The sequence below is a fragment of the Lineus longissimus genome, chromosome 5 (genome assembly GCF_910592395.1).
Source record: "Lineus longissimus chromosome 5, tnLinLong1.2, whole genome shotgun sequence".
Classification (NCBI taxonomy): Eukaryota; Metazoa; Nemertea; class Pilidiophora; order Heteronemertea; family Lineidae; genus Lineus; species Lineus longissimus.
In genome coordinates, this window is record NC_088312.1 from 20178383 (window position 1) to 20200945 (window position 22563).

At 43.1% G+C, this 22563-nt stretch overlaps 1 protein-coding gene across 1 annotated transcript; it reads left to right on the plus strand.

The window, feature by feature from the left end:
- Nucleotides 1-3916: 3916 nt before the first annotated feature.
- On the plus strand, nucleotides 3917-21952 carry LOC135487582 (M-phase phosphoprotein 8-like). Its single transcript, XM_064771472.1, has 14 exons — nucleotides 3917-4059; nucleotides 4713-4868; nucleotides 5214-6992; nucleotides 7249-7300; nucleotides 7821-7885; nucleotides 8655-8715; nucleotides 16192-16332; nucleotides 16620-16717; nucleotides 17283-17369; nucleotides 17522-17676; nucleotides 17967-18118; nucleotides 18560-18684; nucleotides 19557-19643; nucleotides 19889-21952. Exons 1-14 carry the CDS (start codon nucleotides 3982-3984, stop codon nucleotides 19940-19942), a joined length of 3090 nt encoding a protein of 1029 aa, XP_064627542.1. The 5' UTR covers nucleotides 3917-3981; the 3' UTR covers nucleotides 19943-21952.
- Nucleotides 21953-22563: the final 611 nt, after the last annotated feature.

A 22563-nucleotide genomic window follows, 5' to 3' on the forward strand; every position in this document is an offset into this window, starting at 1 on the left:
GATAAAACATTGACCCCCTTTGTTGGCCAAACGTCTGTGCTGCTACCTATTGTATCAATTTTACACTGCAGAGGATCTGGGGAGGGAAGGTTGCTAATTGCTTGTTCCCCATTCTCCCAGAATTCAATCAATCTTCGGATGAAGGACAATCTTTTCCACTTTTTTATTTATTTTTATCGAGACGAGATTGCAATTAATTTATATCTCGATCATTTATCAGCGAGCGACTTACAATACTGTTTAAATTCACAATAAGCAATCAGGCATTGTCTTGTATGTCTCCCTGTAGAGACAATGTCACAACCAATCTGATGACAATGGCTTGGCTATAGCTGCTACAATGTCCAAAATCTGAATAGTTGTTTTTCAGCCGGCTTCACTCATCCTAGACACTGTCACAAGAAAGCTGATGCCAGTAGCTGTTACACTTCTGATTTTACGACAGAAAATCTAACCATTTCGCTAGGCCCTTGTGCCGGGAAGTCCGCAATACTGCGCACGTGCGTTTGTTTACAATTTCCCGCGAAATCTCAAAGATCACATGACCTGCTAACACGGACTGGGCCCCAGAGCTGATTCACGGGATATACCATGTCCTGACGTCATTACAGGATTTCGTGTTTTATCTACGGGTGTGCGCTAGTATTAAATAAATTCTTTAAAAAAGTATAACGCGTACTTTGGATTTAATCTGCTTCAACTATCTAAAACATATACTGGTACAGCAATTTTGAACACACGCCATTGAAGGATATTTGTGCAAAAGAGGATTATAGGGAGCTCTTAAGCGAGCTTTATGGTTAAGGGTCGAATGTGTGTGTGTATACCGTCAACGAAAAAAACTTGACCCGGTTGACCGGAACCAGAAAACCTCTGCAACCAGGTGACATTTTTGCACGCGAATCGTATACGCTAATGCACAGCAATTTACCTGGGGAGAGATTTTCTTTTTCCAAACAATTCAGCGGGACGCTACGATGTTTACGCAGAGAAGCCGCTGTTCGGTTGAAGATTTCGTCAAAACAGGGCCGAATCAAAGTGTAACGATACCCTGGGGCGAATCGAAATGCATTAAACAACAAGCTGCATCGCTGCCAGAGATCATTTTTCTCTTTCCGCGACGAAATCGTGCTTTGAACTGGCAAAATTCCGCAAAAGATTTTCCGTCTGCTAACTTTTCCGTAGTTTCAAGCGCACCAACATGATCGGTCCGGGGCTGCCCGTTTCCGACGACGATTTCGTCAATATCATGGGGTGTGACAATATGTCAACGGTCTGGTTCCATTAATAATGCAATAATCTTGAAAGTACATTGGTCTCAATGTCTATTTCCCCGTTTCCATGTCAAAAACCTACCGTGAAACCTGAAACCACTCGTCCACAACACTGGCCATTTTAATTTTCCGTAGAAAGCGCATGCGCACTTAACTCAAACGCACGCGCTTCCCTCAGGTCTCACAAGCCGGTGCGGAGGCCAGGCCTACCTGCCTCCAAAAATGACGCGACGTCATTTCATGCATACCCCTGTTCCAGCGGCTGTAGACTTGGCAGTACGTTACTCTCACACAAACCAATACATTTCTGAATAGCATGTCTCTTGTATTGTAGAATACATCTGACCAAGTTTGACCAAGTGATCAGGTGTTAATCTTGAAGTTATAAGGCATAGAAGTGACATTTTTTTCAAATTTGCGTTATACAGGGTGTCTCATGCATTGTGCTACATCAGTCTATGCATGACTGTATGTCCAGGCGACGTTGGTCTTTTTGAATTAGAATATAAATCTTAATTACACTTGGGTCTTGGGATCATTATGCTTATCTCCGGGCAAAAATACCTATCCTTCTCCTGTTGTGTTTAGTTTCCCACATTCTCCCCACTTATTTTCTATACTGCGACAGCGTCTATTGGGTCAACTGCCATGATGGCATCATCCTAACTATATCCCCCCTCTCCCACCAACCAACTACTCGCCATCAATCATTGACATTGTGTGCTAGCCAACTGCTTCTTCGGTCAACTGTCATGATGGCATCATCCTAACTATATCCCCCCCCCCCCCCCGAGTCTTCTCGCTCACCAGCCCTATTAACGAAGAGCTCCCTATCAAGGCCTGAGCCTTCCTCATATTAGGGAGCTCTAGCGAGCTTTATGGTTAGAGAGTGTGTGTATACCATCAACGAAAAAAACTTGACCCGGAACCAGAAAACCTCCACACCCAGGTGACATTTTTGCACGCGAATCGTATACGCTAATGCACAGCAATTTACCTGGGGAGAGATTTTCTTTTTCCAAACAATTCAGCGGGACGCTACGATGTTTACGCACAGAAGTTGCTGTTCGGTTGAAGATTTCGTCAAAACAGGGCCGAATCAAAGTGTAACGATACCCTGGGGCGAATCGAAATGCATTAAACAACAAGCTGCATCGCTGCCAGAGATTATTTTTCTCTTTCCGCGAAGAAATCGTGCTTTGAACTGGCAAAATTCCGCAAAAGATTTTCCGTCTGCTAACTTTTCCGTAGTTTCAAGCGCACCAACATGATCGGTCCGGGGCTGCCCGTTTCGACGACGATTTCGTCAATATCATGGGGTGTGACAATATGTCGACGGTCTGGTTCCATTAATAATGCAATAATCTTGAAAGTACATTGGTCTCAATGTCTATTTCTCCGTTTCCATGACAAAATCCTACCTTGAAACCTGAAACCACTCGTCCACAACACAAGCCATTTCTATTTTCAGAAAGCGCATGCGCACTAACTCAAACGCACGCGCTGACCTCAGGTCTCACTAGCCGGTGCGGAGGCCAGGCCTACTTGCCTCCAAAAATGACGCGACGTCATTTCATGCATACCCCTGTTCCAGCGGCTGTAGACTTGACAGTACCTTACTCTCACACAAACCTATACATTTCTGAATAGCTTGTCTCTTGAAGAATACATCTGACCAAGTTTCAACGTCGTCTAGACTTACAGTCATGCATAGACTGATGTAGCACAATGCATGAGACACCCTGTATATATAACGCAAATTTGAAAAATTTCACCTCTATGCCTTATAACTTCAAGATTAACACCTGATCACCACTGGCTAGTGAGACCTCAAACTATTCAGGACGGGGGGGGGGGGGGGGGGTCGGCTAAGGTGTTTTTGAATTAGAATATAAATCTTAATTACACTTGGGTCTTGGGATCATTATGCTGATCTCCGGGCAAAAATACCTATCCTTCTCCTGTTGTGTTTAGTTTCCCACATTCTCCCCACTTATTTTCTATACTGCGACAGCGTCTATTGGGTCAACTGCCATGATGGCATCATCCTAACTATATCCCCCCTCTCCCACCCACCAACTACTCACCATCAATCATTGACATTGTGTGCTAGCCAACTGCTTCTTCGGTCAACTGTCATGATGGCATCATCCTAACTATATACCCCCCCCCCCCCCCCCCCACCACCACCACCACCACCCCCACCACCACCACCCGAGTCTTCTCGCTCACCAGCCCTATTAACGAAGAGCTCCCTATCAAGGCCTGAGCCTTCCTCATATTAAACACTGATTTTGAATGATTTTTTGAGTTGTCGATATAATTCCCGTTGTTCATTGTGGTGAATCGTAGGATTTCGGGGAACCTTTCGTGGACGTCATTAAATAGAGGATTCCCCTTTCAAGATGGGTGATCTCAATTGGTGAAATAGGGGTGGTGGTAGCAGGTCGTATAACCGAATGTGCAATAATCAAATATATCAAATGTATCAAATTTCAATAAAATCTGAAGAGCTTTTCGCTTATTTGGAATTGTAGCATATCGCTTGTGCTTTGGTTTGTTCTGAAGAAAAATAAAAAGTTTTATAAGTGGCAAGACTAAATTCTCACCCCTATATGAATACCCAGTGGAAAATATGGCGGACCATCAGGCTCAGCAGAGCATTCAGAGCGGAGCTCCGAAAAACCTAGAAATTTCAGACGCAGAAATGGAGGGCTCCAGCGGAGAAGATGACGACGGTGATGTGTTCGAAGTGGAGAAAATAGTTGGCATCTCCAAAATAGATGTACGTTCTCAGTTGTAGAGTAATAGATTTAGACTTTGAAGCCTTTCTTTCATCCCCGTCAAAAGCTCGCTGCAAAAATGCACGTTGTCATCTCTGTGCACAGTGCATTCTTCTGACTCGGAAGTGAAAGATAGAGTCACAGTGTCAGTGGCTTACATGTATGCCATGCGAGTTGCCCTATAAAACAACGGACTGGAAGCTGGTTGAAAGGATACCTCACTGTTCAGCCAAGGGAAAAGTTAGGCCTTATTACCGGAGAGGGCGGGTTGCACATGGCAAGGTTTGCTCAAATCAAGCCGAGCCCCCTGGGCACTGACCTGGTCATCAAAACTATGCCCTTATGATTTTTATATGATTGATGATTGAATGATGGTTGAGATGAATTTCTCATTTCTATTTCATTACAAGCTAAGGCATTTGTGGACCCATGTTCGTTTGTGTGGTCGTGACCTGCTTCATGCTTGTAACCATGCTATTAACCAATCCTGATGCATTACATTACCGGGTGATTGCATCACGGACCAAGTTTAGTGCAGACACAATGGGGTTCTTTTGTGAAAAGCCTATTTGAATTTCTGGTGGGGATTTGAAGTGCAAACTAAAGATAACTCTTACTGAATTTACTTCTTACTGAACTATTATACTTATTTCAGGGACAGACTATGTACAAAGTGCGTTGGGTCGGATATGGTCCCGCTAACGACACATATGAGCCGTATGATAATCTCCTCAGCTGCGTGGATATGATTGCTGACTATGTCAGCCAGCAAAAAGAACAAAGGAAGAAGAGAGAGGAAGAAAAGAAAAAGGTATATTATATACATGTGTAATGATTAAACTCTCAGTAATTACAACCCTAGTGTACTCATTGTTCAGAATGGAACTTGTGAGAAAAATCAAACATTACAACAGTCTTTAAATTTCTCGCAAAATGCTGTACCAATAGCATAGTGGCCTAACAAAACAAATTTGCTACGGGGGGGGGGGGGGGGGGGGCAAGGGATGTTCACTTGATGGTGCTTTACAGGGCTTTTTTGTGGTTGAAACAAGTGCAAAACCATCACAAAATCCATGCTATCTTTGACGTCATTTTGGTAACGTGTCCCACATGATGTTTTTCGTAAGGATTGTAGTGTTTTAATCTTTTCCTACAGAAATATGATGTGATTGTTAAGGATAACCCCGAGGGCCCAAAGCTGAAGGATCCTTTCTGGGATGACCTTGAAAAAGGAAAGATAAATCTCCTCGATGGTCATGACATGTACTCCAAGATCAAGAGTGGACGCGCCGCTCGGCCAACCTCATTCAAAGGTTCCAAGGAGCGCAGGCGACGAACGAAAACAGCAGACGCTGACGGCAAAGGTGGGAAAGTCGAGAAGCATAAACGGTCAAAGACGTCAGGAGATGGAGCGAGTATTGAAGGGAAGAGGAAATCTCAGAAGACAATGCCAGCAGGTCAAAAGAAACGTAGCTCTGCATCACAGGACAGTGTCAGTACGGTCGGTAGCCATGGCAGCAAGGAAAGCTATGATGCAGGAGAAGATGAAGGGTCTGTCAGCGGAGATTCTGATTCCTTGGGTTACTCACATTCGTCGTTCGCAACGTCCCTTGGCAGCTTCGACGATGCACGATCTCAATCGCAGTCTGTTGGTGATGAAATGACAGAAAGTTTAGCCTCCCATGAGGACGGTGCTTCAATGTCCCAAGAATCTCTGAAAACTTCCCAGTCTGATTCTGGTTTCACTGCCTCCAAGGAATCATCTCAAACCTCATCTCAAAATTCTGTCACGTCTGCCTGTGAGGTTACTAAGCCGCTGGAAAAAACACCAAAAGCTTTGGCCCAAAAAATCACAATGAGACCAGTGAAAACTGACTCTGTTGGAAGAAGCTTGAGTGATGATGATGATGACTTTCTGCCTGATCTGTCCTATGTCCCCATCAGTAGTTCTTTACAGTACAGTCTGCCCAACCAGAAAGTCGAAAGATCTAGAATTCCTGATATGAAGCCCAATTCTGCCAGCATTAAGAAGTCTGATAGTTCTGGTAGTGCAACTAAAAAGCCAGTTGCTCACAGTAAGAAAGGAAAAGATACAAGTGATGCAAAATTTCGAATTAAATCTGACATTAAAGACTCCAAAGGTTCTGCTGCAAATGATTCTGTTTTACCTGATGTGACTACCGGATCAATGGTGCAAGATTCTAGTGCAAAGGAGAAAAAGTCTGACACACAGTCTGTTAGGTCATCTAGTGCCAAAGAGGTGAAAACAACAAATATGAAAATAGCCAAGTCGGGTGCCAAAGAGAGTAAATCCGAGAGGGAGACTACGCTGGCTGCTCCTGCTGCCAAGTCCTCTAGTGCACAAGTGACTAAAAGGGAAACATCTCAAGCTGCTAGCAAGGTGACTGGCTCAAAGGAGAGTAAAAGTGAAATGAAACATGCTGCTGTCAAGTCGTCTGGTTCCAAAGACACCAAACTGGAAAGTGCGCAAGGAACTGCCAAGTCCTCTGCCAGCTCTGGTGTAAAAGACACCAAACTGGAAAGTGCGCAAGGAACTGCCAAGTCCTCTGCCAGCTCTGGTGTAAAAGACACCAAACTGGAAAGTGTGCAAGGAACTGCCAAATCCTCTGCCAGCTCTGGTGTAAAAGAGACTAAATCAGACACTACACAAGCTGCTTCTAAACTGGCTATCAGGACGACATCTTCTTCGAGAAGAATTCAAGTCATAGAGGCAATGCCAATTCTCAACCCAGAGCTTCCCGTCATCAAAGGAAAACAACACAAGGATGATCATAAGTCGTCGAGGCGAGCGAGTAAAGACGATTCGCGGTCTTCCAAGCGTTCTCACCGTAGCTCTGTGGACACTGAGACCACGCCGAGAGTGAAAACATGGGAGGAGCGGAGAGCTTCTATTGATAATGCGGCAGAGGAAAAGGTGAGTACAACTGCTTTTGAAAACGGGACTAAGGGATACATCTGGGGAAAACAATGAAATGTCTGCCTCATTTATTTCATAATCTCATTTTGAACCCCCAAAAGAAGAAGATGTCACTTTGTTGGTCATCGACTCTATTGTTGTACGTGTATTACAGTAGAGTGGACTATATAAAACAAATTATCACATTTCTGTTTAATCAATTGTGTGAAAAGTATTGTTTTTGTGATTAAGTTGTCTTGATTTTTGATTTCAGGCTAAAAGTTGGGGGAAGTCATCTGAAGAGATTGAAATGCTGGGAGATAAAGGTAAATCACCTGCTGCATGAGAAATGTAACCAAATTGTCTCCAAATGCTATTGCGACTGCTGACGTCTTCGGGCAAATAGCAAGTGAGAGTCACTGAGTAATAAGCTGATATAAGTAAAAGTCTTTGCTGCCTAGTTGACCTCCTTTCAAGACACAGGACTTGATCTTTGGATTAAGGATATGGAAGTCTTGCATCTCATTATGCCGGAGAACGGCTGGTTTAGCTGTTAACCCTTTTGCTGCAGGTGACGTGCATACCGGTATACCATGCCATGTCACAGGTCCCCACAAACTACTGTCACGACTGTACTTTGATAAATGTGAGACTTTTACGGCACTTAATCCCATGTAGTTAAAGCACTTTACGTTATTGGCCAAGCTCTTTGCCTGTATGTCGCGGATTCAAGCTGAACTCCCTTTGAAGCATCACGAAATGATTAGAGACTGAAGGAAACATCTACAAAATATAATTTCACTTTGTCACAATGACCATATGCAGTTGTTTATTTTCTGTCAACAGATATGGAAGTCCTTGGTCTGGAGTTCGATGATATTGCGATGGACATCGATGAATGGGAGAAAAAGGTGCGATGCATTTGAAGCAACATGAATACGAAATTTTTTATAACGAATATTTTTGAATAAAACATGTAAGGCAACAGAAATGATCAACCTAAATTGTATTTCTGTCCAGATGCAAATTATCCAAACCAAAATGAGTGCTATTTGTGTTGTTTTATATCAAAAACTTACGAGGCAGCTCGCTTATATATTTTTGTTTGTAATCTTTAAACTCATTACATGGATGACACAATTCTAGATTTATTGGTTGGCCTTATTCTTCAACCTACTTGTGCCTTGATGCAAATCATCCAAACCAAAATGAATGCTAATTGTATGGTTTCGGATTCTTTTAAGATGACATAGTTTTATATTTCTTGGTTGGCCTTATTCTTTTCCAAACTATAAAAAGCTTTGATATTGTATTGATTTGGGATATTAGGGCATGACTATAAAGTTCAGAGAGGTATTAATTTCATTTCTGCAAAGCTCATTTTAATGTGGATTTACATGCATTTTGCAGGAGACTGCCAATTCATTTTAATGTGGATTTACATGCATTTTGCAGGAGACTGCCAATTCATTTTAATGTAGATTTACATGCATTTTGCAGGAGACTGCCAATTCATTTTAATGTAGATTTACATGCATTTTGCAGGAGACTGCCAATTCATTTTAATGTAGATTTACATGCATTTTGCAGGAGACTGCCAATTCATTTTAATGTAGATTTACATGCATTTTGCAGGAGACTGCCAATTCATTTTAATGTAGATTTACATGCATTTTGCAGGAGACTGCCAATTCACTTAATAGATCAAGCAGTTTCTCCACCGATTTGACAATGTCAATGGGTAAGTTAATGCTGTATAGCAGTTTTGGTTATTAGACTCTTAGACGATATAAAACATAACAGTTCTTCCGCTTTATTCAGGAATTCTTTGCTACAAAATTCGATCTCCGTCCTTCTTCTTCAGCGCGCCATTCGACCCCCGCGGACCAAGTCCGCACCAGCCGGATGTGAGCCGAAGACAGTCACATCCTACTGGGAAACTATTAACTCCTATCCATCCTCCCTTCCCCGTTAAAACCTTAACGGTAATCAAATCTATTAAACTTATGTACATGTGTATACTATTGATAATCAATGTCCCAACTGATAGAACCCCAAATTTAACCTATTGAGTACTGGACTCACAGTTGTTCAAAAACTATGCTTAAAAGGCTTATGCCGAGTTTAAAGTGAAATGACGTTTTGTTAACAAATACCAGCTGAACCCGGAATATTCATAAAATGACAGTCCATAATAATTTCCGGTAACGTATCCTGACTGACTTTACAGTAGGTTCAGCTTGACTAATGCAGATCAACTGTCTATAGAATATATCCAATAGTGAATCACTATTCCATCTATACTCTTTGAAAATGCCAATTTTTGTCCGTCTGTCCATCTGTTATGGAACACAGAATTCTCAACTTCCACAATTATGCACAAAGAATGAAACGGTTGAAACTCTGAATACTGTCATCCACAAAAAACTGTAACGTGTTGGTTGATATGGTTTAATGAAAAACAAGTAACCCCAAGCAATTTTGCTCCCAATTCTAATTATCAACCCATTTTGATTAAGTCTAAACAAACTGATTGTTAGCATTCAGAATTTCTGTTGTTTCATTAAGTTCACCATTGTCCGGATAGTGACTGATAAGCACTATTTCAAAAAGGTCTCTACACGTATCCAAGTGTCCATTTCACAAAAAGGATATCCATAATGATAAGTCTATTAAATGTCACTGTCCTCGAGCAAGGCACTTCTCGATGATGGTTAACATGGCTTGGGCACCATGCACGAACGATCTGCGACCAGCATGGCTTGGGCACCATGCACCACGAACGATCTGCGACCAGCATGGCTTGGGCACCACGCACCAATAACGACAGCAAGCATGGACTGGGCACCATGCACCAATAAGCGACAGCAAGCGTGGCCCGGGCACCATGCACCAATAAGCGACAGCAAGCGTGGCCTGGGCACCATGCACCAATAAACGACAGCAAGCAAACATGTCAGCACTGCAGGGGGCACAACCTGACGATTGGCCTTATCATAGTCTTCTCGCCAACCTGGACTTTGACCACTCGACGATGACCATCTCTGCCGGTAAACACTTCTGTTACTCGTCCCATTGGCCAATCTCCTCTCACTGATCCAGGATCTGCCACCAGTACAACGTCTCCTACTTCTAAATCCTTCTTGACATCTCTCCACTTGTGGCGCTGACGCAACAGAGGGAGCCACTCCTTTAACCACCGGGACCAAAATTCCTTCAGTAGCTCCTGAACTCTCCTCCATCGTCGTCTTGGGTTGAAATCTGAGCTATCTATCTCTTCTGGGGCAAACTGTCCGCCGCACTGACCAAATAGAAAGTGGTTAGGTGTTATAGGGGGAGCATCCTTGGAATCTGCTGACTGGTAAGACAACGGCCTGGAATTGAGCAGGGCTTCAGCTCCAGTGAATGCAGTGCTCAGCTCTTCATCTGTGATGTCTGCTTTCTGAAGTACAGCATATATCGCCTTCTTTGCACTCTTCACCAGACTTTCATGAATTCCACCAAAGTGAGGTCCATGTGGCGGATTAAACCTCCATTTTATTCCTCGCGCTGCTCCATCTCTAGTTACTCTCACTTGGTCCAGCTGGGTGACCAATTCCATCAATTCTCGGTTAGCCCCAACGAAGTTCGTGCCATTATCTGAAGTAACTTCTACTGGGACGCCTCTACGGTGAGTAAATCTGTTGAAGGCATTCAGGAACGAGTTGGTATCTAAAGCATATGCCATCTCCAAGTGTACCGCCCTCGAGGCATGGCAAGTAAATAGGCACAGGTATCTCTTAGTTTGTACTCTCCCTCGTCCTTGCTTAGTAAGAAACGGTCCAGCATAGTCGACTGAAGAAACTGAGAAGGCTCTCATTGGTGGACTCACTCTTGTTCTTGGCAGGGGGGCCATCAATTGTGACGTTACTCTTGCCTTCTTACGTTCACAGGCTGCGCACTTAGCCTCCCAATCCCGGATCTCCTCTCGACCTCTAATAATCCAATACTTGGCTGACATCTCTGACAAGATCTTGTTTGTCCCAGCTACATGATTCTCTCTTTCATGGTAGAATCTCACCAGTAACTGGGTCACGTGGTGTTTTCTCGGTAGTATTATCGGGAACTTGGCTTCATAGGACAGATTATCAGCATAAGCTAGACGACTGTTGCTACGAAGTAAGAAGTCGGCATCTAATTTTGGCGTCAGGCCAGCTATTTGACTGGACTTGGGCAGCTCCCTTCCATGGCATAACGCGCTATACTCCTCTGCAAAGGCTTCTTTTTGGCACTGTCTAATCAAGAGTAACTCAGTCGCTTTTACTTCCTCAACTTCTAGTTCTCCTTGTTTCCTCTCAGTGGGGGCTGCCTGACAATTTCTGATAAACCGCTGCACCCATGCATGAACACGTGTCAATCTCTGCCAGCTGGAGAATCGGGAAGGGTCTAGTCTTGTATCTGCAAGGTTCATCACTTGTTTTAGACTGTTCTTTTCTTCCAAGCTGAGGTAACTGCTCTCATTTTTCATTTCATCCTGGACTTCATCTCCCTGTCCAACAACTCTCTCTGGCCACTCTGAAGAATCCCTCTGTAAAAACTCTGGGCCGTCCCACCATAGGCTGGACTCTGCTAGGTCTTTTGCTCTTACACCTCTTGAAGGCAGGTCTGCTGGGTTTTCTTTGGTTGGCACATATCTCCACTGTTGAGGGTCTGTATGTTGCTGTATCAGGCCTACTCGGTTGGCAACGAAAGGTTTCAGTTTTCTGCTAGGTCGCTTTATCCACCAGAGAACGTTTTGACTATCACTCCAAAACACCACCTCCTTGACATTGGTGGCCAATGCTGCTACAATGCTCAGACTGAGTTGAAGTCCTAGGACCGCCGCCATCATCTCTAGTCTCGGGATGCTCACTGAGGTTAACGGTGCAACCTTGGTCTTGGACGCTACAATCCTTGTGGCTACCATTCCACTGGCATAGGTGCTTCTTGCATACACCACAGTCCCATATGCATCTTTTGAGGCATCACCAAAGGTGTGAAGTTGGAAACTTGTCATCTCCTCAGCAAGTTGTAGGCATCTAGGGATCCTGGCTTGGGCCAACCCTGTGATTTCAACTATCCAATCCCAAGCTTTCTTTTCAATCTCCTCTGGCAATTCTTCATCCCATTCCACGCCACACATCCATACATCCTGCATGATGATTTTTCCTTGTATAACATATGGCGACATCAACCCAAGGGGATCGAAAATGGTTGCTATTCTTCGCAGTAGGCTCCTCTTCGTAAGCTTGAGATCAGCAGCAGGGGGTGTCAGCCGATAACAGAACGCGTCTTCTTCCGCCTTCCACAGCACTCCAAGGGCCTTTACTGATGGCAAATATCCCTCCTCCAAATTAATCTCTGAAGCTCTATCTTCATCTGGTATGATGGCTAAAACTTCGGGTGAGTTGGACAACCATTTTCTGGCATGCATCCCAGCTCCTTTCCACAATGCTGATAACTCTCTGTACAGCTTTTTTCCCTGTTCATCATCGTTCACCGAGTCAAGAGTGTCGTCCATGTAAGTTGACTTCAAAATTGCCTCTGCTGCTCTAGGGCACTGTGTCTGGTGGGCTCTTGCATGCTCTTGAGAAACCAACTGTGCCAAAAACGGTGAGCTGTTGATTCCAAAAACAAGTCGCTGGAACTCAAACGTCTCTGGATCTCTTGTCCTGTCTTCTAGGTCCCGCCACAGAAATCGGTGATACCTTTTATCTTCTTCTTCTAAGGATATCTGCAGGTACATCTCCGCTATGTCGCAAACAATAGCAACTGGGTACCTCCTAAAGCGCAGTAATACCTCGAACAGCTCGTTTTGGATCTTCGGTCCTGTATTTATATTGTCATTCAAACTGACTCCGTCAACTTTCGCCGAGGCATCGAAAACTATCCTTGTTTTTGTTGTGCTCTTGTCAGGACGGACCACAGGGAAGTGTGGTAGGTACCACTGATGACTATTTCTCTCATCATCCTTGATCTTCTTAATGTAACCCTTTTCTTGGTATTGCTGAATGACTCGGGAGTAACTTTTTCCAAGCTCTGGATTTTTCTGCAGTTTGGTCTCTGTTGATATCAGCCGTTTCTCAGCCATCTCCCGGCTATCTGGCATTGCTGGGTGGTGGTTTCCCTTCCATGGTACGGCCACTTGATATCTGTCCTCTACTATCTTGACTGACGATCTGGCATTCTGCAGCACTTTCCGATCACTCTCATTCAAGGGGGTTTGTCCTTCATTCACTTTGCTGATGCTCTCTATCTCCCAAAATGCTCTCAGGTTATCATTGATTTCATGCAGCAATGGCGACTCCTTGGTGAAGAAGCTGTAAGCCATGTTGGTTGCCTCCCTCTTTTGGCCCGAGGGAGTCCCTACCGGACCGATACACGTCCATCCCAGTCTTGTCTCTCTCGCTGTTGGTTCACCAGGTCGACCAATGACGTCTCGAATGCTTTGATGTAGCTCACTGTAATCTGCACCTATCAGGAGATCCACTGAGGTTCTCTTACCAATCTTTGGAAACTGGATATCTCTCAAATGGCTATATTGATCCTGCTTCAAAGACCAATCTGTTGCTTTTAAATCACCCGTGACTTTATCCACTGTCTTTGCCCAAATCTTCATATCTACTCGTCGATTCAAACTTTCTATTCCCACTTCAACTGGCATGGTGGTGAATGTCTTCAGCTTTCCATTTAGGACGTTAACTGTGGTTTGTTCAATTTTCCCTTGCACTCCGAGTTCTGCAGCTAAGTTTGCATCTATGTAGGTCGATGTACTCGCATCATCTAGCAAGGCGTTAGTCTTTATTCTTTTTCCACCATGCTTTATTATGACTGGAACGGTTCTCAGCGCGATTTCACTCGAGTTCTTTGCAGCCAGTGTCACTGTTGCCATTGTGCTCTCATCTGAGTCTTGGTAGTTACCACTCCCTTCCATGGGTCGACGACTCTCAGCTCTCTTCGCTTTTCCATGCAGCAACCGGTGGTGTGTCTGTTTGCAGCCATCTATCTTGCATTGACGTGTCCTTGGGCACTTTTCTGCTCTGTGACCATTACCGCTAAGACATCTGTAGCAAAGTTTCTTATCTTTGGCTGTTTTCCACCGCAGGTCCACTGACATCGCCTTGAAGCTGTCACATTCCCATGCTCCATGCTCTGAACCGCATACATTGCATGATCTGGTGTATTTTCCCATGGCTCCGGAGTGTGACTGTGATTGACGGTCTGTGCTACTTTGTGACGTGACAAAGCTCCTATCTTTTCTTGGGTCTTTCTTGGGAAAATCCCTCACACCATTGATGGCTTCCATAGCGTTGACTTGAAACTCTGTTTCTTCATTTACAAATTCTCGAAGGGACATCACAGTTTTCTCTTTTGCTTTATCATAGGCCCATCTGTGGTAGCGTGCAAGGAGAAGCTCACTCAGTTTCCGCTGTATTGACAGAAACAAACTGCCACTGCCCAATTCAGATTCCTGGTGCGCATCCTTCAAATTAACTGTGATGACATCTAATAGTTCTGCCAATTTCTCTAAATCCTTTGCATTCCCATCACGGACTTGCTTGAACTTCTCTAACTCATCCAGTCTCAGGATAAGCTGCCTCCTCTGGCCTCCGTATTTTCTCTCCAGGCGATCCTTAGCAACTTCATATGCAGACGCTGAATACCCCAACCCATCAACAACTTTCAGAGCTTCACCAGTAAGGCATTCTCTAAGTCTCAACAGCTTGTACTCTGCAGTGATAGTGGTTTCATCGACGCAACTAGTGAAGGCAGCCTTCCATGCTGAGTAGTTTCTCTTATCACCACTAAACTTGGGGATAGTAACGCGGGTTAAATGCCTTGTAGGATCAAACTCAACGGCCTGAGAACTGGAACTTCCGGATGAGACTCTACGGGAACTGCTGGTCGTGACCGCTGCAGCAACTGGTCTTGAGCTTGGGCTGGTACTACTGCTGCTAGTAGTGGTAGTACCACGACTGGTGATAGTGTCACTGGTACCACTGGCAGTGGTAACACTAGGGGGCGGCCTTCTTGGACTGCTGGTTACTACTGGCGTTTCCTCAACACGCTTTTTCTTCGTTGATACATAAAACTCCTCGAGTTTCTTGCTTATGTCGTCATACTCTTGCGCAATCTTCTCCATCTCATCAGAGATTTTGTCGAAATCTTCAAGTTTTCCATTGTCTAAATACGCGTAGGTCAGCTTCGACATGGTTCTCATCGCCCTCTCTTGAGCATCATCAACCTTCTTGGCAGCTGCTTCTATTTGATTACGGGCATCTTCACTCAAGGATGTATCCCTATCGGTGTCTAGGCCTAACTCTTCCAACACATCGTCCAGCAACGACGCCAGTTTTCTTCTCGTCTTTGTAAAACCTGCTTTATCTACAGCTTTCTGGGCTTTCCATTCTCTCACCTCTTTCTCAGAACATTTCTCACGCTCATCATCATCATCAGCATGCAATCCATTGAGGTTATACTCATCCTGTTCACAGTCTTCTGTATGCGTGCCTTCGCTACGTACATCGTGTACATCGCTACGTGCATCGTGTACATCAACACGTGCAACTTGCATGTCTTGTTCTGATAGCGCGTCCTGCGAGCGGCCAGGGCGCGGGAGGTCGGCTCGATCTTTACTCATTTTTTCGGAACTCTATGCTTTAAAGTCTCTATACTATATTGATAACTACGCTCTGCTACCACTTGGTTATTAGACTCTTAGACGATATAAAACATAACAGTTCTTCCGCTTTATTCAGGAATTCTTTGCTACAAAATTCGATCTCCGTCCTTCTTCTTCAGCGCGCCATTCGACCCCCGCGGACCAAGTCCGCACCAGCCGGATGTGAGCCGAAGACAGTCACATCCTACTGGGAAACTATTAACTCCTATCCAAGTTTTCTCAACCTATCTATTTTCTGAACCTCTCTAATGTGTTTGGTCATTTGCAATGAGTTGTCCTCAGATGCTTTTATTTCAAAAACAATTTTCATCTATTTGGTTGTTTTCTTTCAACAATCATACTTATTTGGAAAGGTTTTGCTGCCAAAATGTTGTCACAGCACCTAGCCAAAGAAATTTAGTGTGGAGACTCAGGATTTGTTGTTATTTTGAGGCAACTTCCAGTTAACATCAAAGGATCAAGAATTGTTCTCTCATGCAGTGCTGTATTGAAGATTCATATAATTTCATTTTACAGCTGAAGTGAAGAATGCAGTGAAATCTCAGGATTACAGCCGACTCCGACAGGCATTGTCTAACCCAGAGAATTGTAAGAAGTATAATCTAGAGAGTTCAGATTCAACTGGTCTGACTTTGCTGATGATCACTGCACAACTTGGTGAGTCATCCTTTTGTTACGCTTGGCCCCATCATATGTCTTTCATATAAAGAAACGCCTGGTTGCATAGTTCCCAACTGTATTTGATCCAGGAAACAGGATTCTTGGAAAACCGTCGCTGGTACTTTTGAAAAACTGGACCTAGTCTGTGTCTTCAGACAAGGCCTAGGGTCTATTTGCATAGAACCCCAGTGCTAGCACATCTGGCCTGAATATCCACAGAAGTGGTGCTTGCAGCCTTGTGAATCTTGCTTTTTCCATTGCATTTTTCTCTCGTATTTTTTCAGGGAACGTTGACATTTGCGAGTTGTTAGTGACAAGTGGAGCCAGTGTAAATGCAGTACAGAGAACAGGCAACACGCCTCTGATACACGCTTGTGAAAATGTAAGTTTGCGGTGCATTATCAAGGGTTAGCCAGGACTCAAAGGGTACAAGGATTTCCACGGTCAATTTACTTCAGCTTTTGGCATTTCCTGGGCACTTCTAATGATTTTCCCCCCAAAGGGGAGCCGTTTGCATGCTAAACTCCCTTGGCAACCCCTATGCAGAATATGCCCACATTGCCTGTTATTGGAATAAGAAATATTTTTGGAACTATTGTTCCCGGCTTGATCTTCAGGTTGTTTAAAAAAAAACCACAGTAGAACCTCTCTATAAAGGACAATCTTGGAACTGACATGCTGTCCTTAATCTAGAGGAGTCCTGATTACAGAGGTAAAATTCAATGAAGATGACCAATTTGGAACAAATGGTAGTGTCCTCAATAGAGGGGGTGTCCTCAACAAAGATGTCTGCTAAGGGAGCTTCCACTGCATCCTATCTCGGTTAAACTGACATGACCTCCATGTAGAGTTTTATCGAATTGGAATGCAGACATATGGAGACGTTTTAAGCTTTGATTTATTTTTAATTTATCGTTGAATCCCCTTTTTTTTGTTACATATTCCAGGGTCATCTGGTCGTTGTTGGAACTTTACTGGAGATGGGTGCCTTCATCAATGTTCAAGGCAGTCATGGAGAGACAGCAATTATTAAGGTAGGAAATGTTCATGCAACCCACTGGCACTAATGGAATGATTTTTTTCAAAATTATCTGAAACTTTGCTCTGTCTCAAATTAAACATGAAAGAAATGAGCACTGTCTAAAAGTACCAATAAGAATTTCTCATGTCAAATATTCACATCCAGGCTGTCCGACGCTGTCACAACCAGGTGGTGAGGTTGCTACTGAGTCACGGTGCGAGTATTGCTACTCCGAGTAATGAGGGAATGACCGCCCTCAAGTTGGCATCCATCACCAAGAACACCGAGGCTCGTGATCTGATTACAGCCCACATTTCAAAGTAAGCATATTTCCTTACTGTCTGTTGTCATTTTTGGTATTGGAGTTTTCGGGGCTCGAGCTGCAAGGAAGCAAATTAGGAAATGATGATTTATTTGGTGGTTTGCCAACAGATGGCTGTTGTGGCCAACTTTGTTTATAATGCATCTGTGAATGATTTGGTAAATTGAAAGTCAAAATTTTCATAAAAAAGTTAAGCCAGCGGCCCAGTTAATCACCAAGTTTAAAAAAATTTCAGTAGAATTCATGTACTGGTATGAATAAAAATTTGTCTGTTTGATCGTCTTTCAGGCTAACCTCTGTGTTTGAGACCTCTATCAACATCATACTTAACAACAATGCCAAAGTTCTCAGTGCTCTCTTCCCAATCCAGTGCTTCTGTCTGTACGAGGGAGATCGATTCAAGGTCAATTTCAAACATGAGCTCAACCCAACTGTCCCAGGTAAGTTTGGAGGCAGGGTCTTTGACTTACTTCATGTTTTCATATGTCTACCAACATTATAATGAAAATGAATGAATAATGTCTATTCTTATATGGTGCTTTATACTGTACAACAGTCTCAAAATACTTGACATTTATTCCGCAGCCAAATGCAGAAACCTTTCTGGTGAATACAAGCACTGAGGAGTTAACATACTGCGCTATAACTCTCTTAGCCATTTCAAGCCAGTAGAGTGGCACTGGCCTCGAACCCACAACCTTCTGATCACAAGTTGGTCACTCTTCGAGTGTGCCATTGTACTCGGCGAGGGTACAAGTGTAGCCGTTTTTCGTCCTGTCATGATGTGATTTAGGCAGTTGACCTATGTATTATTTCCAACGCTGTAAAATTGAAGTCATAACTTTCAGATGTCACTTTCGCCATTTCATTCTTCACTTCAGGTGGTGGAACACTGTTGTTCATCGCACATGCCAGGTTCATTCCGGAGATTCAGTGTTGGCTGTATGGATCGTGTGCTGTGAAGTCAGTGGTACTAAACGGGGTGGTACAGGCTCCCCTTACAGAGGTGATTCACTCTACTTGCTGTTCATTCGTCTTTTATTCCCCTTAAATGCTAGTGGAACATGACCTGAATTCTAACTCGAGAACAGGGGGGTCAAGAAGTGCATAAAATTATGCCCTAGCGTTGTTTATATTTGATAAATCCATACGAGTTGGTGACTGAATGAGGAACCGGCGCGATTTATCTGCCGCGTGGCGCTGCAATCGATCATACCAAAACTCTCCATTTCCAATGCATTATCATGTTATTTCTGAGCCCGAAAATGATCGCTTATTTTCGACCGATTTCGGCGACGTTTGCATCTTCCTGTTTTAAATCTATTGAGCTATCAGTTTCTTAAGATAATTTTGCGGAAAATATGCGCGATCCCAGTTATTAGGCACGTTTTATGTTGTTGAAATCCTGTACAAAAATGTACGCAATGGTTTCCCGTGATTGACCTCATGCGACGTCAACAGACCAGAAAATGACGTCATGGCGTCAGAAGGTACGATCGATTGTGGCGCCGCCACTGGCATTTATCTTAACGCCGGTTCCTCATTGACTCGAAGTGCAGAAAAATCCAACTGGAAAATGCTCTCAATTTGAGATGAGCGTGACCTTCATGTACGGCTGTTATAAATCGCTTCCAGCTGCCCCTGAACTGAATCGTGAACGTCTGCTTGTGTTTCAACTAATCATCTGCTTAACTCTTGATTAGTTCTGTGAGTGTGAGAGGCGGGTACCTTGTCATGTTGCAAACTTGGTCGTACATGTTATTTGTGCGAATTTTGATAACATGAATGTACATGTAACAACTTTTAGCCACTTGGATGCTTTGGTATTGTTTGCACTCATTGTCAGTTTAAATGCCAACTGTCAAATTTCCATTCCAGAATACCTGTTTTGTGATGTCGTTTAGTCCTCTTCATAATGGAGATAATGAACTGGAAATACGGACCATCTTTGCACCACGGTCTAGGGTGAGTGAATTTTATCATATGAGGTGTGAGAAAGGATCTAACCCTTGAAAATCTCTCGTGGGGGGGGGGGGAATAACCCTGGAATGTTTTTCAGAATCCTGCCTAATCATAATCCCAGAGTAAGATGTAGGGGCCAAAATGGCTTCCAGTTTTTTTGGTTTTTTCTCCAAATTGTTCAGATGTTCCCGCTCAACAACAAAATCAGTGCATTCTTATATTATTGTTGTTAACTCTTTGTTTTCCAGGCCAAGCTTGTGGTGTGCGCATACAAGGCTCTACTGATTGGTTCACTTGAGTGATTACCCATTCGTAAGTTAGAAGTAGGACGGCCCATTTCCTTCAAATAAGGACGCAATCTATTCTTCCAGAAATCTCTACGTTGAAAACAATCATTCAATATGGACAAGAATTCTAAGTGAGTCATAGACAGTCGCCGAGAAAACACTTGTTTGATTTCATAGATTTTGTTCTGTCCATGTCGATTTGTATATGATAGTGAAACAGTGATACCTATACTTCCAATTGCATTTATGTGTTGTACCTTCATACTGAAACTATACATGTTAATATAAGGTTGGTGTGGTTTAGCAGTGCTGGTTTTCTGTGCCTGTGATGACAAACCCATTCCTTCCTGTTTTCTCTCGGGCATGCTGAGAAAAGGTGCACTTGTTATCATTTCCAACGCATTTACTTTCATTCTCATCCTGTAGATATTGTCATGACATCCATTTTTGTATGCCATTTTTGTGAGAGAGAGACGGAATCAAGCGGCCCCAATCACTGATTACTCCACTGGGGCTCAAAATGGAATTTTTGTTCGAGATCAAGTTTAAGGCTCTTGGGCTGGATGTGGCCATGGAGCATTAGGCCAAGTGGGGAGGTTCCAGAGGCCTCAGTGCCTTCACCCTACAGCCCTGAATCATCAGTGATCTTGGTTATTGCTTTTCAGAAAAGCAATGTGATTGTCTCTGTGATTTGCAGAGAAAAAAATTGTCAACTTGTATTATTTTGTGATGACATGCGTTGTAATTACCCAATATGTTCAGTTTATGAGTATTATCGTTTATTCCGTAATCATGTGATCCTGTGAGATCAGTTAGCCAATTGTCAAGAACCTGTTCTGAGGTCCCTTGAGCAATGAAAGTGGGTGACATTCTTTATAAGAAAAGATGACATAAATCTTTGAGGACACGAGATCAAGTTTGGAGAGTAGACTTTTTGAGAGTCTCCTTTTGGAGAAATTCTTTATTAAGCGTATGTGACCCGTGACACTAAATCGGTATGTAAGTCGCCAGACCTGTTTTTGATCAATCACTGACAATAAATTATGTAAATTTTGATCCACATTCAGATTATGATGTGACACATCTGACTTTTTATATGAGTCACTGTTTGTCAAAAATAGAAGTTCAAATACATACAAGGAAGTCCTCCCAAAGGAACATTTTATGGCTGACGTATTGTCTGTCATAAAAAGTTTGATTTTCTCCAATGTTGGTAAAAGCATGTTGTTTTCTCTGAACATTTTTATGAATATCTGCGGCAGCACGAAAGATACAAAGATGGGAGAGGTGTCAAAGTAGAGCTTAAGCTACATGTATGTGAACATAGGAATAACTCCATATTCCCTGAATGCGAAATAACTACCCATTTTATAGGTATTGGTCACATGCGCCTATTTGTGCTTCCAATTCCCCGGTTTGGCAAGAAGATATTGCTATTGATGTTTTATATACTGGAAGGGCTAATAAAGAATTCATTGTATCTCTAACATGACATGTCTAAAGATGGAAGTGTGGGCATTCAGAAGGTGGTGATATTAGCTTAGATACTTGATTGAATGGCTCATCACTGGAAAAATGCCTTAGAAAAATAACATGGTTGAAGAATGGCATTAGAAAAAATATCAATCATAGTTCAGGAGTTGTTTGAAGAATATTTTGATTTGAAAGAATTATGTTGAAAATGCCTTGATTTGATATGATTGAAACCAAAAGTGTCGGTATTTCTCGAATGCGTCTTGAACCAGTCGTTATGTCAGCAACATATTCCTCGTTAAGATTAAAGATGTTTTATTTGTTACACACCATAATTTTTGCATCCAATTCCAAATTTAAAGCTGTAAAGGTCCAGTTAAGAGTCCAGTAAAAGACGTTTACAATTGAGTTGGCCTTGCCCTCCTATGTCAGTGCTCAGTTCAGCGAGTTTCTTTTTTGTGAATTTGTTCAAATCAAAGTTTAGCTGTCAATTATAATGGTAACCATTTGCCAGCATTTATATAATTTCATCCGTTATGAGTTTTTAATAAACTTGAGTAAAATAATTATTCACTTTTGTTATTGTGGTGGAAACTCTTTGTCTTAGCCATTGGCAAATATGAAGGATGGCGCAAGATTTCCGGGCACCTCTCCCTAAGAAGCGAAACAAGACTTAAGTTTGGCCCAGAGAGGGCAGAAAAACTCCCTTTGCTCTGGAAGAACAAGGTATAAATTACACCAGTAATAAGGTTGTCCCGAGTATGATGTTTTGGGGAGGGCAGGTTGTCCCTATCTCTGATGTCTCAGGAAGGACTGTCCCCAGATGGATGTGACCAATATTCGGACATGACAGTAGGCTGTGACAAATACTTGATCCCTGAGAACAGACTGGCTCGGCGCCCTGGCTGTCCCATTATGCATGTCATTTTCTCGAAGTGCTACGAGGACGGGAAACTCCCTTGATTGAAGGCTGTGACAAAGAACAGTCTGCCCAGGAGTACGAAAATGATGATTGAAGCACAAGGAGTACTAAGTAAGTTGCATACACTAGCTTTATCTATGCAACTTTGTCCAGAAGGTGTTACATTGCCATGACATTTGACTCGGCCAGCTGGTTATCGACTCTCCGCAGGTTATCCAAATTTGATATTCCCGCCAATTTT